The sequence below is a fragment of the Sciurus carolinensis genome, unplaced genomic scaffold, assembly GCF_902686445.1.
Source record: "Sciurus carolinensis unplaced genomic scaffold, mSciCar1.2, whole genome shotgun sequence".
Classification (NCBI taxonomy): domain Eukaryota; kingdom Metazoa; phylum Chordata; class Mammalia; order Rodentia; family Sciuridae; genus Sciurus; species Sciurus carolinensis.
The window spans coordinates 1,692,415-1,709,193 of NW_025920137.1; the positions used below are offsets into that span (position 1 = coordinate 1,692,415).

General features: G+C 34.1%; 1 protein-coding gene across 1 annotated transcript in view; it reads right to left on the reverse strand.

Moving 5' to 3' along the window:
• LOC124974205 (intraflagellar transport protein 88 homolog) overlaps positions 1–16,779 on the reverse strand; it is a 96,149-nt gene that overhangs the window by 45,185 nt on the left and 34,185 nt on the right. Inside the window, 1 exon segment of the mRNA XM_047537650.1 lies at positions 5,301–5,400. Within this exon segment, the coding sequence (XP_047393606.1) occupies positions 5,301–5,400 (100 nt within the window).

Consider the following 16,779-nt stretch of genomic DNA (forward strand, 5'->3'; position numbering starts at 1 on the left):
AAGAGCAGACCAACATCAAAAGTAGTAGAAGACAGGAAATAGTTAAAACCGAGCCAAAATCAATGAAATTGAAACAAAAGAAACAATCGGAAAAATTAACAAAATAAATAGTTGGTTCTTTGAAAAAATAAACAAAATTGATAAACCCTTAGCCACACTAACAAAGAGAAAGAGGGAGAAAACTCAAATTACTAAAATTCGGAATGAACAAGGAAATATCACAACAGACACTAGTGAAATACAAAACATAATTAGAAGCTATTTTGAAAATCTATACTCCAACAAAACAGAAAACCTCGAAGACATCAACAAGTTTATAGAGATATATGAATTACCTAAACTGAATGAGGAGGACATACACAACTTAAATAAATCAATTTCAAACAATGAAATAGAAGAGGTCATCAAAAGCCTACCAACAAAGAAAAGTCCGGGACCAGATGGGTTCTCAGCTGAGTTCTACAAAACCTTTAAAGAAGAGCTCATTCCAATACTCCTCTAAGTATTCCATGAAATAGAAGAGGAGGGAACCCTCTCAAACTCATTCTATGAAGCCAATATTACCCTGATACCTAAACCAGACAGAGACACATCGAGGAAAGAAAATTTCAGACCAATATCCTTAATGAACATCGATGCAAAACTTCTCAACAAAATTTTAGCAAATCACATACAAAAATATATTTAAAAGGTAGTGCACCATGATCAAGTGGGTTTTATCCCAGGGATGCAAGGTTGGTTTAACATCCGAAAATCAATAAATGTCATTCACCATATCAACAGACTTAAAGTTAAGAATCACATGATTATTTCAATAGATGCAAAAAAGTATTCAATAAAATACAGCACCCCTTCATGCTCAAAACACTAGAAAAAATTGGGGTAGTGGGAACATTCCCTAACATTGTAAAGGCCATCTACGCTAAGCCCATGGCCAATATCATTCTAAATGGTGAAAAACTGAAAGCATTCCCCCTAAAAACTGGAACAAGGCAGGCATGCCCTCTTTCACCACTTCTATTCAACATCATCCTTGAAACTCTAGCCAGAGCAATTAGACAAACCAAAGAAATTAAAGGGATACAAATTGGAAAAGAAGAACTCAAACTATCCCTGTTTGCTGACTACATGATTATATATTTAGAGGAACCTGGAAATTCCACCAGAAAAATTTTAGAACTCATAAGTGAATTCAGTATAGTAGTAGGTTACAAGATCAATGCTCATAAATCCAATGCATTTTTATACATAAGTGATGAATCTTCAGAAAGAGAAATTAGGAAAACTACCCCATTCACAATAGCATCGAAAAAAATAAAATACTTGGGACTCAATCTCACAAAAGAGGTGAAAGACCTCTACAATGAGAACTACAAAATACTAAAGAAAGAAATTAAAGAAAACCTTAGAAGATGGAAAGAGCTCCCATGTTCTTGGATAGGCAGAATTAATATTGTCAAAATGGCCATACTACCTAAAGTGCTATACAGATTCAATGCAATTCCAATTAAAATCCCAATGATGTACCTTAGAGAAATAGAGCAAGCAATTATGAAATTCATCTGGAAGAATAAAAAACCCAGAATAGCTAAAGCAATCCTCAGTAGAAAGAGCAAAGCAGGGGGTATCGCAATACCAGATCTTCAACTCTATTACAAAGCAATAGTAACAAAAACGGCATGGTATTGGGACCAAAATAGACAGGTAGATCAATGGTTCAGAATAGAGGTCATGGACACAAACCCAAATAAATACAATTTTCTCATACTAGACAAAGGGTCCAAAAATATGCAATGGAGAAAAGATAGCCTCTTCAACAAATGGTGCTGGGAAAACTGGAAAACCATATGCAACAGAATAAAATTAAACCCCTATCTCTCACCCTGCACAAAACTCAACTCAAAATGGATCAAGGACCTCGGAATCAGACCAGAGACCCTGCATCTTATAGAAGAAAAAGTAGGTCCAAATCTTCAACTTGTTGGCTTAGGATCAGACTTCCTTAACAGGACTCCCATAGCACAAGAAATAAAAGCAAGAATCAACAACTGGGATAGATTCAAATTAAAAAGCTTTCTCTCAGCAAAGGAAACTATCAGTAATGTGAAGAGAGAGCCTACAGAGTGGGAGAATATCTTTGCCACATACTTCAGATAGAGCACTAATTTCCAGAATCTATAAAGAACTCAAAAAATTTTACACCAAGAGTACAAATAATCCAATCAACAAATGGGTTAAGGAAATGAAGAGACACTTCACAGAAGAAGATGTACAAGCAATCAACAGATATATGAAAAAATGTTTAACATCTCTAGTAATAAGAGAAATGCAAATCAAAACTACCCTAAGATTTCATCTCACCCCAATTAGAATGGCGATTATCAAGAACACAAGCAACAATAGGTGTTGGTGAGGATATGGGGAAACAGGTACACTCATACATTGCTGGTGGGGTTGCAAATTAGTGCAGCCACTCTGGAAAGCAGTGTGGAGATTCCTCAGAAAGCTTGGAATGGAACCACCATTTGACCCAGCTATCCCACTCCTTGGCCTATACCCAAAGGACTTAAAATCAGCATACTACAGAGATACAGCCACATCAATGTTCATTGCTGCTCAATTCACCATAGCCAGATTGTGGAACCAACCTAGATGCCCTTCACTTGATGAATGGGTAAAGAAACTGTGGCATATATGTACAATGGAATATTACTCCACCATGAAGGATGATAAAATCATGGCATTTGCAGGCAAATGGATGAAATTGGAGAATATCATGCTAAGTGAGATAAGCTAATCTCAAAAAACTAAAGGACAAATGATCTTGCTGATAAGTGGATGAGGACATATAATGGGGGGTGGGAGGGGTTAGCATTAGGGTTAGGGTTAGATTTAGGGTTAGGGATAAGGAGGGTGGTAAGAATGGAGGAAGGAAGGACTGCATAGAGGGAAAAGAGGGGTGGGAGGGTTGGGGGGAAGGGAAAAAAATAACAGAATGAATCAAACAACATAGCCCTATGTAAATTTATAATTACACCAATGGTATGCCTTGACTCCATGTACAAATAGAGAAACAACATATATCCCATTTGTTTACAATAAAAAAAATCATAAAAAAAGTCACACAAAGTTATTTCTTAAGAATTAACAAAAATATTTAGAATGTAAACATCTGCTTTAAAACATTTGACATAGTAAGAATATATTTCATACTTTATGTTTCTAAACTATAAAATATTCTAAAAAAGTTATACTATTAATTATTCTAGTAAAAGGAACACTCTCAGGTATTTTTTTGGCTCAGAGTTTCATTTCTGAAATAACCTATTTTCATAATTGTTCTTTACATGTCCATAAAAACATACCCAATATTTGTTTTTAAAAGTAAAATGTCATAAATTATTTATAAATGAAACTGATAAAAGTACACTGAATATCAAAATTAAATTCAGTTAAAATGAGTTGTGAAATGGCAGGACAAGGAAAATAAACATCACTAATTTTATTTTTATTCCCCCCCCTCAAAAAAAAAAAAAGATTAGGAAATTAGTTCCATTTCTATTTTCTTTCCTGATGCTTCCTCTCGCTCCTGGCTTCAGCCTTCCACTGAGTCTGACTCTGGTGGCCTTCAGATCAGCAGCATATTTCGTTCAGTAATACAAAATTTTCTATTTGGGTGGTGTTTTGGTTTTTTTTTTTTCTATTACAAAGTTGGCTACAAATATTATCATTACCTCAAAGAATTATACTGATTTAAGCATCTTTTGTTATAAAAAAATTTAGGAATAATTTCAGAATTATACCCTTTTAGAAGGTATAAATTATTTTCTTTTAGTCTGAATTATAAACAAGGGAGTATCAACTTAATCCTTTTTAACCTGATAGTGTTCCCTTTAAATTAAGATTATACTATACACACCTCATCATACTTACAATATACAAATAAAAGAAACACAAAGAGAAACCAGAAATGTTGAAAAGAAAGCAGAAGTGGCATTTAAGAAAATATAGGTAAACAAATTGATGTTAAAAACTTGAACATGCAATGGCACAAAAGATACTTTAAATGAGAACAGTAAGAAAAGAAGCAGACATTAAGATCTGGATTAAATAAACTTGAATGTGAAAAAATTAGAGAATATATTTCTTGAGAGACATAGTTTTAAAACATAAACTATGGTAATTCATTGTTAACCCTTTCTAAAAAGAATATTTTTTAAAAAATCAAGAGAAAACTGACAAAAGTATGGTTTTCTCCTTTTTCTCATCTATAACAGTACACTTCGCATTCATAAAAAGTATTTAATGCTTTATAAATGTTAAAATAGTTAAATATAGTAAATGAACATATAGAATAGAATCATCTCATGGTACTGTGCTATTTTAATCATATAATTACTATACAAATGTTGGGGTTATTTTATTCTACTCTCATATTTTCTGAATAGATGATGGTTTCTTCCCATTCCCTAGAGAGTGATTAGTCCTTTCTGTTGTCTCACAGATAAGAGGAAGGTCCTAAGAAGAAAAACTGAAAGTACAGGTTGGAGATGATGTGGAGAAGATGCTATGGCTTTCTCTGGTCTGTGCTCTCTTTGTCTAATCTGGAGGAGTTGAGTTTTCTAGCTGCAGGTACACATGACATTAACAACTGGTTTTACAAACTAGGAAATCAAGTTTCATTCTGCCTACTCTCTTCTGGTATCCTTTGTTTTTGTTAAGGCTATTTAAGCCTTCTGGTTTTATCTCAGTTATGTTCCATTTGAGAGACCACCAAAGGGGAAGCACAAACAGCAGCAATGTAGCAGCAGTAGTGCCAATGAGATCCACAGGTTCTACCCCATGTCTAGCAGTGGAACCCTTTCCTTTCCAGTGCAGAGTAAATGAGTAAGTCAACCATTTAAACGGGTGACAAGAACTGCTCTGGAAAAGACAGCAAGACAGGACGAAAAGTGCATTTGGGCTGCTATTTGCATACTCAGCCTTCTTTCCTCATTGAGGGTAATCTCCGATTCTGAAAGTCTTACCACTTTGGGGAACTCTGAAAACTTCAAGGGAAAATTACTCTCTGGACTAGAATGTGGTTTGGCAATTTAACAACCAGATAAGGAAAACATTTACATTTTAAAATAAAAATTAAAGAAAATTTAAAATTATACTATTGGAAATTACAGAAATACAAATTTACTAAACTTTAGAATAATCACAAGTAACTTTATTCTAGGAAGGAGTTTCCCTGTTTTTATTGCTTTGACCAATTAACATATGAAATTCCACCGAAAACTGTCTTTCAAACTTACTTGGTTGAAGTCTTTCTGTCTCAAGTACGTAATTGCCTTGTTTATTTCCAGATCATTGGCTAGCTCTACATATTGAGAAGCTTTCACTACTTCCACACACCTATAAAAAAGGCAAAACATAAAAGCAGTTACTTGATTTCATTTTAGTATTTTTATGCTGTTGGTTTTCCTAAATGTGACTTTTCAAAGCTTTTTTTGGCAGTGCAAAGTATAGAAGCCTGGGCCTTGCACATGCCAGGCAAGCACTCTACCACTGAGCTATGCCCAGTCACAAAGAATGTTTAAAGTGTCCCTAGTGTTCTGTAAAGTTAAAAGTTGATTTCCTCCAACAGAGGCTTTGAGTTACTGAAGTTTGTGGTTCTAAACTAATTAATGTCTCATTAACCTGCTGTCACTTCTAATTATTTATGGCATTTTAAATAAAAATTGGATTGATAGCTATATTCTCTTTTAAAATTAACTACTATATAGCAATTTCAATTTGTAAGAAGTCAAACTCTTTCTGCATTTTTCCCTCTTAAATGTTATCATAATAAAAATTCTGAAGAATTTGTAGAATATATTTAATATTTGAGTCTTAGCTTGAATAGACCTATTTGGGGAATAAAACTGTTTTCTAAAGTACAGAGCATTTACTGTTTATTATATATCAGGCACTGTGCTAATTCCTTTAGAAGCATTATCACATTTAATCCCCACAACAACTGTGAAAAAAGATCATCTCTATTTCATAGGTAGGGAAAAAATGAAATATGTGAGATCACACAGGTCAAAAATAAGTTGATCCTAATTTTTGTTAATACCAAAATCCAATTTCCCAAGGCTGTTTTTCAAACTGAGGTCTTGAAATCAACTTGGAGGGTCATGACTTTATTTTTAAAAACAAAATAAGTGGTGGGGAGGAGGTGTTGAGGAGATATTGGTCATAGGACACAAAATTTAGAAGGGGGAATATGTCCAAGAGATCTACTGTACATCATGGTGACTATCATTAACAATGCACCTTTTATAGCTGAAAATTGCAGAGATTTTAAGTGTTCTTAATACACACACAAGTATACAACAAGGTCATGCATACATTAAGTAGCTTGATTTAACCATTCTAAAATGTATATGTGTTATCAAAACATGTTGTGTGTTCTTAAAATAAAGAATTTTTACTTGTCAATTAAAAAGTAGAACAGGAAAAATATCATGTAATGAGGGCAAGGATTATTTGATTAAACAAATTTCACTAAACAAGGTAAAATAATATTTTTTACTAAGGGTCTGGTTCACTAGCCTAGCCCAGTAATTCATTTAAAGCAAAGAATCCCTTTCAAGAAAGCTGATATACAAAGGTGCCTCTCTGCTTGAAGTGGAAAGGGAGGACTTGACACCTGCCTGTTCTGTATCTCTCTGAATGATCCTAGGTCCCCAACCCTGCCCCAGCAAAGTAACCTGGGGATATGGCTAATGAAGTTTCCAGGATTCTAAGAGAATAACTTGGAAACCAGTGATTAAGTAATGCATTCAGCAAGTAATTATTGAATGCCTACTATGTGTCAGAGATTATGTTTAGTACAGGACTACAAGGCTAAATAAAATAAGGTTCTTACCAGTAAGGGAAAATCAGATCAGGAAAGCAAGTTCTGTGTTGGAGCTATTATAAAGAAATCCAAGAATGCAGTGTTAAAACTCTACAACAGCCTGGGAAAAGATATTCCGGAGATATTTGAGCTCAGTTTGAAGGATAAGTATGGACTAATTTAAGGAGAAAGAAAGATATTCTAAGAAAAAGGAATAGCAAGTCTGTAAGATGTGAAGATTAGGAAAACTGAAACTACTGAAAAAGTAGATTCAATCACCATAGCTGGATTAGACAGGATGCTTACGAAAAAGTGGAAAAATAAAGTCTAAGAAATAGGCAGATGCCATATAATACAAAATCTGTATGGTAAGCTAAGGAATATGTACCGTACCCTCAAAGTCCCAGGGAACCATTGAGGATTATAAGCACGTAATAGTATAAATTCTAGAAAAAATCACTTCAGTAGGAACCATAGGGAGCAGCTAGGAGACAGACAATATAGTAGGGTAGGCCATGACCCATGAAAAGTAATGAAATTTTGAACTAATATAGTATATAGAAATAAAAAGGAGGTCATTTTGAGAGATGTTAAGGAGATATTATGAGAAGTAGTTGATCAGATATAAGAGGTAAGACAGAGGACACAGAGGAATCTAAAGTGACAGTCTAGATTTTTGTGTTATGCAGTTGCTTAACTGGTGATACCATTTGCACAATATATGATGAGACCATGTTTCAGGAACATGTGAAGAGGTGCACAGGATTGAAAATTATGAATTTACAGTACATAAAGAACATTAAAGAGGACAGGTCCAATTGTCAGATGTGTAAGCCTATAATATAATACAGTATTCTAAAATAAATATCTGGGATTTGGCAACATATAAGGGACCAGTTAGAGACATGGGTGTTAAAATAAAAAAACATTTTTCTACTTATGCTTCTAATACCAAATGTGTGGAGATATTCCCCACACCAATCGATTCTTCAATTCTCCGAAAATATCAACTGAGTGTCTTGCAATTTAATCCAATTCTGCCACTAACTTAACTAATTTCCTTTAAGGGCTCAGTTCTACAAGATTGGGCTTCACTTCAGATACCAATCACAAGCAGCAAGTTCCCAGGTTACTCATACTCCAACCTGCCTACAAACTAGAGGTTCCCATGACCCTTCTCAAATTCACTGATTTGTTAGAATGGTTCAAAGAACTTAACTACTACCAGTTTATTACAAAAAATATAAAAGATACAGATAAAGAGTGAGAACAAGAGATGCACAGGTCAAGGTCTAAAAGTGTCTTAGGGCAGGAGCTTCTATTTGGAGGTTTTTGGAGTTTGTCACCCTCGCAGAATGTAGATGTATTCAACAACCCAGAAGTTTTCTAAACCCTCTCAGTTATGAGTTTTATAGAGATCCCATTACACAGACACAATTTATTAAATCACTGGCTATTAGTGATTAATCTCCAACCTCTTTTCATAGAGGTGGGGAGGAAAGTTCCAACCCTTAAATCACTTGGTTCTCTGGAAACTAGCCCCTATCCTGAGGCTCTGTGGTGTTTTCAGATATTAGTCATCTCAACACAGGAAAAAAAAAAAAAAAAAACAAAGAAACAAACAAACAAAAAACCCCAATCACATGCTAGTGATTTCAAGGGTTTTAGAAGATTTAGTGTCAGGAAGTAAGACCAAATCTTGTAACAAAGCTGTTACTATCATTCAGGAGTATTGCTCAAGAAGTTACAAGGGTTTTAGTGCTCTGAGTCAGGAACTAGGGGCAGAGACTGTGTATATATATAATAATAAATACAGTGATGTAATAAATTTCACAGGTATGGACCAGGCTATCTGGAGAAAGTAGAGAAGAGTGAGAAGTGAGAAGGTTGATGGAGTCAGAGGAACAAAACTTTTATGTGGCCAGAAGAGGAAGAATGGCTGAAGTAGTCTGATAAGACATAATCAGAAGCATATCAACCAGAAGGGGATGGTATCATACTAAGGAGAAGAGTGGTTCAATTGCAAAAGAACCACCAACAAATCAAATGCCTCAAAAGTAAACACCCATCATGCTCTTATCCCTACTTTCACTAATAGGGGTTCTATAAGAGAATAAGCCCTATGGAAAATTATTTAAGTCACCTTTTTCTCAGTTTTTCTAAAAATAATCTTAACTCCTACTGTTCTTGTGCATACGATGCCTTAGAAACTTAGAGCTGAATTATTTTCAGGAACATATATTCTCTGGATCTTTGATCTTTCCTCTACTTAGAATATCTTTCCTCTGTGCTGCTTTTATCCTTACTAATTCTTCAGGTCTCAATCCAAGTATCATTTAATCTTGGAAGGCTTCTATGACACCACTCTATACTGGGAACATCTACTATATAATCTCATAGCTTTAGCATAACTGGTTATGTTAGTATAACATAGCATTTAGATTGCTTTGTTATTGTTAATATATGTAAAGAATACAAAAACCAAAGCAACTAAACAGATACTTCTCAAAAAGAAGAAATACTATTGATCAATATATGAAAAAAAATTCAACATCTCTAGCAATTAGAGAAATGCAAATTAAAACTACATTGAGATTTCATCTCACTCTATTCAGAATGGTAACGCTCAAGAATACCAATAAGAAAAAAGGTTGGCAAGAATGTGGGGAAAGGGGTGCACTCATACATTGTTGGTGGGACTGCAAAGTGGTGTAACCACTTTAGAAAGCAGTACAGAGATTCCTCGAAAAACTAGGAATAGAACCTCCATTTGACCCAGTTATCCTACTCCTTGGTATATATCCAAAGGATTTAAAATCAGCATGCTACAGTGACACAGTCATATCAATGTTGATAGCAGTTCAATTCACAATAGCTAAACTATGGAGCCAACATAGGTGTCCTTCAACAGATGAATGGATAAAGAAAATGTGGTATGTATACACACACACACACACACACACACACACACACACACATAATGGAGTATTACTCAGTCATAAAGAAGGATGACTATGCCATTTGCTGGTAAATGCATGAATCTGAAGATGATTATGATAAGTGAAATAAGCCAATTCCAAAAAAATCAAACATCAAGTGTTTTCTCTGATATTCAGAAGCTAACCCACAAGAAGTTCAATGGAGTAGACAAAGGGGAAAGGGAAGGAAAGGAAGGGAAAGAAGATAGGAATAGGAAAGACAGTGGAATGAGTCTGACATAACTTTCCTATGTACATATATGAATATACCACATTGAATTTCACCATCCTATACATCCACAAGAAATTAATTAAAAAATAACTATAGGTAAATGGCATAAAAATCAATAAAGGGAAGGGAGCATGGGGTAAGGAGAGGGAAGGGGAAGGAGAGGTACTAGAGTCTGAATTAGAACAAGATATATTCCGTGCTTGTAAAATTATGTCAAAATGGATTCTACTGTCATGTATAAAAAGAACCAATCACAAATAAATTTCTATTATCAACTAAGTGATAAAAGTAATAATTTGCATTATACAGTAATATGTGAGGGTTGTACAATGACATATTATAGTCTAATACAATTAAAATGATGATTATAAAAATAGTAAACAAATGCATAATGGAGTTAAGAGAGAAATAAAATATTACTGGAATAAATAAAAATACTTAGTGAAACATGAAAAAAGAAAAAGAAAGAAAAATTATATTAGTCAAATAGACGAAAGGTAAGACAGGAGATAGGAAGTCAATAAGTAAGCACCTTAAATGTAAAAGGGCTAAAATAACACTATTTAAAGATTGGGATTCTCAGAGTGAATTAAAAAAAGTCAATTGTGTACTGTTTACAAGAGATATAACTTAAGAACACAGAAAGATTTAAAAAAAAAGTGAAAAAAGATATATCCAAAAAGTCAAAAGAAAACAAAGCAAACTTTAACAATAATAACAAAAAAATCAACACATCTCTCTCAAAAGCTGAAAGAACAAATATTAGCAAGAATAAGCTCTGAATAAAACATTAAGAAATTTGATTTGACATATATAGATCCTCATCCTCAACATTAACAGAATATGTGTTTTTTCAAGTGCATTTGGATCACATTACCAAACTCCAACAAATTTCAAAGACTTGAAATCATCATGTGCATAATATAATTTTTTGTTTACAATGAAATTAAACTAGAAATCAATATGAAAAATACAGGAGAAAATGCCCAATTTATTGGAAATTAAACAATATAACAGGATATAAAGTCAACACACATAGTTCAGTTCATTTTTATACACTAACAATGAACAACCTGAAGAGGATATTAAGAATTGTACAATTGTAGCTCTCTCTCCCTCTGAAGATAGCACACATTCTCCCTTGAATATGTATTCCTTTTTTTATCCCCAAAGGGGTAAAGATTGCCTCCAATCTCCCTTGAATATGTACTTACTTTCCTAAATAAATCTCGGTCTATGCCTTTGCGGGGGTGGAAAAGAAGAACAAAACTGCATTTATAACAGTTTCTAAAAGAATAAAACACTTAGGAATGAACATAACCAAGGAAGTGAGACTTGTACAATGAAAATGACAAAATGGTGGTGAAGGAAATTAAAGAAAACATAAATAAAAAGAAACACATCTCATGTTCACAGATTGGAGGACCTAATAATGTGAGCATATTAATACTACCCAAATGTTTTCCCTGATAAGTGGAGAATGATATATAATAGGGGTGAGGAGTGTGGGGATTGAGAGAAGAATGGAGGAACTTTGGATTATGTAGAAGGAAATGAGAGGGAGAGGGGTATGAAAATGGTGGAATGAGACAGACATCATTACCCTGTGTACAAGTATGATTACATGAATGGTGAGTCTACATCGTGTACAACCAGGGAAATGAAATAATGTACCCCATTTGTGTACAATGAATCAAAATGTAGTCTGTAAAATATTAAAAAAATAAAAAAAATACTACCCAAAGAAATATACAGATTCAATCTAATTTCTACCAATATCCCAATGACTGTTTTTGGAGATAAAGAAAAACCCATTATAAAATTCATATGGAATTATAAGGGAACCTGAATAGACAAAACAATCTTGAAAAAGAAGAGCAAAGTTGAAGGACTCACACTTCTGATTTCAAAACTTACCACAAAGTTATAGTAATCAATCTGGCATTAGAAGCAGAATATAAACTAATGGAATAGTGAGCCCCAAGATAAACTTTTGCCTATTCTACACATTCAGTTTTATGTGACTGTAGACATCTTGAGTCTTAACCACCAAAAATGCCCCTGAGTAACTGTGATTGGTATTTTTCCATATAGTTTCTTACTATACTGTGATTAGACAAAAATTGAACAGTATATGGAACTTTACAACCAGATCCTGGCACTAGGAATGTGCCTGATTCTTTGACATTATCTTGAGATAAATTAGGTAAATTGTGACTTGAATAAAGTCACTTTTGTCCTGACCACTTCATAACCCCCTGCTTTTTTTCACTCAAATCTAGGTATCTACTTGGTCTTGCTGCCACTCAAGACCATGCTCCATAAGTCCTCCAATAAACTGTTCTCTTCAATCCTGGATCTGTCTCTTTCTTTGGTCTCATAGCACATTGGAACCAGTTCTCATATACTGGCATCATGCTGTTCCAGGTCACATATGTAGTTAAAGTTTTAGGCAAGGGTGCTAAAACCATTGGATGGACAAAGAAGTCTTTTCAACAAACAATGTGAAGAAAACTGGCAATCTATATGCAAAAGAATGATGGTGCACCCTAACCTCACACCATATACAGAAAGTAACAGAAAATGGATTAAAGATCTAATTGTAAGACCTAAAACTATGAGGTCAGAAACAAAGCAAAAATGTCTACCATATCACCACTTCTTTTCAGCACCCAACTCAATGTCCTTCCCAGTGCAATAGAGCAAGAAAATGAAAAAATAAAAAGAAGTATAAACACTGGAAAGAATATAACTGTAATTATTTGCAGGTGGTCAAATGTGCACATAGATATTCCAAAAGAATTGAGATAACTATTCAAAAGTTAATAAGTTAATTTAATAGTCACTGGGTAAAACATAAGTACATAAAATCTATATTTTATGTGTATCTATGAGTGAAACAGAAATAGAAAATTAAATTTAAAAACTAACAATACCATCAAAATAACAAACATTTAGGACAAATAAAATAAAAGATATGCAGATGTCTAGGTAAACTGCCAAAAGACATTAGTATGATCCAAATAAATGGAGGTATATACCATATTCACAGATTGGAACAGCCAACACAGTAAATAGGTCAATTTTCCCCATCCTGAAACTGCCCTAAAAAATTAAATCTATTAATTCATTTGGAAAAATAAGAGACCCAGAATATCCAAAGCAATCCTTAGCAAGAAGAGTGATGCAGGAAACATCACAAACTAGATCTTAAACTATAGTACAGAGTCATAGTAACAAAAACAGCATGGTATTAGAACCAAAACAGACATGTAGACCAATGGTAGAGAATAGAAGACACAGAGATAAACACATGTAAGTACAGTCATCTCATACCAGACCAAGGTGCCAAAAACATACAATGGAGAAAAGATAGCCTCTTCAACAAATGGTGCTGGGAAAACTTGAAATCCATATGTAGCAAAACGAAAGTAAACCCCTATCTCTCACCCTGCACAAAACTCAATTCAAAGCAGATCAAAGACTTAAGCACTAGAACAGAGACCCTATGCCTAATAAAAGAAAATGTAGGCCCAAATCTTCCCCATGTTGGCTTAGGGTGACTTCCTTCACCAGATTCCTAAAGCGTAAGAAGTAAGATCAAGAATAAATAAATGGGATGAATTCAAACTAAAAGGCTTCTTCTCAACAAAGGAAACAATTAATAATGTGAAGAAAGAGTCTACAGATGAGAGAAAATCCTTATCACATGCACCTCAGATAGAGCATTAATCTCCAGGATATATAAAGAGCTCAAAAAACTTAATACCAAAAAAGACTCCAAATAACCCAATCAATAAATGGACTAAGGAATTGAACAGACAATTCACTAAAGAAGAAACACAACTGATCAACAAACATATGCAAAAATATTCAACATCTCTAGTGATTAGAGAAATGTAAACCAAACTCAGATTTCATCTCACTCCAGTCAGAATGGCAATTATCAAGAATACAATAAATGTTGGTGAGGGTGTGGGGGAAAAAGATACACTCAAACATTTCTGGTGAGACTATAGATTGGTGCAATCACTATGGAAAGCAGTGTGGAGAGTCCTCAAAAAACTTGGAATGGAACCACCATTTGACCCAGCTATCCTACTCCTCAGTTTATACCCGAAGGACTTAATAAGTCAGCATACTACAGTGATACAGTTTATAGCAGCTCAATTAACAATAGCTAAACTATGGAACCAATCTAGATGCACTTTGACAGATGAGTGGATAAAGAAAATGTGATATATATACACAATGGAATACTCAGTCTTTTTTTCTTTCTTTTCTTTTTTTTTGGGGGGGTGCTGGGGATCGAACCCAGGGTCTTGTGCTTGCAAGGCAAGCACTCTACCGACTGAGCTATCTCCCCAGCCCCAGAATACTCAGTCTTAAACAATGAAATTATGGCATTTGCTAGTAAATGGATGGAGCTGGAGAATATCATGCTAAGCAAAATAAGCCAATCCCAAAAAACCAAAAGCCAAATATATTCTCTGATATGCAGATTCTTATTCACAGTAAGGCAGGGGGCTAGGGAAGAATAGAGGTACTTTGGATTAGGTGGAGGAGAGCGGGTATGGAGGTAGAAAGTTGAGTAGAATGGACTGGCTATTAATACTCTATGTGCACATATGACTGCACAACCAGTGTGATCCTATATCATGTACAACCATAAGAATGAGAAGTTATACTCCATTTATGTATGATGTATCAGAATGCATTCTATTGTCATATATAACTAATTAGAACAAAATTTTAAAATTAAATCTATTTTTTTAAATCCCAGTAGAATTTTTACAGAAACTGACAAGTGGATTCTAAAACTTATACAAAAATGACAAGGGGGCTGGGATTATGGCTCAGTGGTAAAGTGGTTGCCTGGCATGTGTGATGCCCTGGGTTTGATCCTCAGCACCACATATAAATAAATAAATAAATAAATAAATAAATAAATGTTCATCAACAACTAAAAAAATATTTTTAAAAAATGACAAGGTTCAAGAATAGTCAAGCAATCCTGAAGAATGAAGGTAGAACACTTATATTACTTATCGTATTCCATTCAGGCTGCTATAACAAAATATCACAAGTTGGATAGTTTACAAACAACATTATTTTACTTCTCAGAGTTCTAGAGGCTGGGAAGTCCAAGATCAAGAACATTTGATATCTAATGAGAGTATGCTTTTTGGTTCAAAGAATGGTGCCTTTTTGCTGAATCCTTTCATAGGTGAAAGGGACTAGCTAGTTCTCTGGGTTGTCTTTAAGAAGGGCACTAATTCCATTCATGAGGGTTCCACTCTTGTGACCTAATCACCTCCCAGAGACTCCATTTCCTAACACTATTACCTTGATGTTTAGGATTAAGGGGAGACACAAACATTTAGACCACAGTACTACTACCACATATCAAGAATTAATATAAACCTTAGAAATTTATACAATGTGACTTTAATGAAAGAATAAATGGATTAGAGGCCACAAATAGACCCATAATAGTCACGTGATATATGTCAAAGATGGCATTACAGTGTATAGGGAAAAGCATAATCTTTTGATGCTGAGTCAACTGGATAGTCCTACTAAAAAGAAAAGAAGGGAAAAGAAAGAACTTGCCCTACTTCACGCCATATTAAAAAAAAAATCCACATGGATCATCTACCTAAATATGAAAGGTAAAATGTCTAGAAGAAAACAGAAAAATATGTTCATGAAGTTGGGGTATGAGTCCTTAAAAGATACACTAAACAAAAAAAAAAAAAAGAAAGAAAGAAAAGAAACAGAAATGAGGGTGAGTGTTGAATGGGAACTTCAGAAAAAATAATACTTGTATGGTAAATAAAAATTTGAAACTAATCATTGGTGTATAGGAACACAGTTGATTTATGGGTGTTAATTTTGTATCGTGTTACCATGATACACCAGAAGTTTTCTGGTGGAGTTTTTTGGGTCTTCTAAATTTTTAGGATCATGTCGCTGGCAAATAGAGATAGCTTGAGCTCTTCTTTTCCTATTCATATCCCTTTAATTTCTTTCTTTTGCCTAATTGCTCTGGTTAGAGTTTCAAGGACTGTGTTGAATAGAAGTGGTGAAAGAGGGTATCCTGCCTTGTTCTAGTTTTTAGAGGGATTATTTTCAGTTTTTCTCTGTTTAGAATAACGTTGACCTTGAGTTTGACAAATATAGCATTTACAACATTGAGGTATGTTCCTATTATATCTAGTTTTTCTAGTGTTTTAAACATAATGGATGTATGGAGAGTCCTCAAAAAATTAGGAATGAAACCACCATTTGACTTATTTATACCACTTCTTGCATATATTCAAAGGATTTAAAATCAGTATAGTACAGTGACACAGTCATATCAATATTTATAGCAGCATAATTCACAATAGCTAAGTTATGGAACCAATCTAGATGTCCATTAACAGATGTATGGATAAAGAAAATGTGGTTTATATACACACCAGATTATTACTTATAGTCATAAAGAAGAAAAACTTTGACATTTGCCAGTAAAAGTACGGATCTGAAGATTATCATGCTAAGTGAAATAAGCCAATTACCCAAAAAAGCAAAGGCCAAATGTTCTCTCTGATATAAAAATGCTAACTTACAAGGTGGGGAGGGGAAGAATAGGGGATTAGACAAAGGGAAATGAAGGGAAGAGAGGGAGGATAGGAAGAGGAAAGACAGTGGAATGA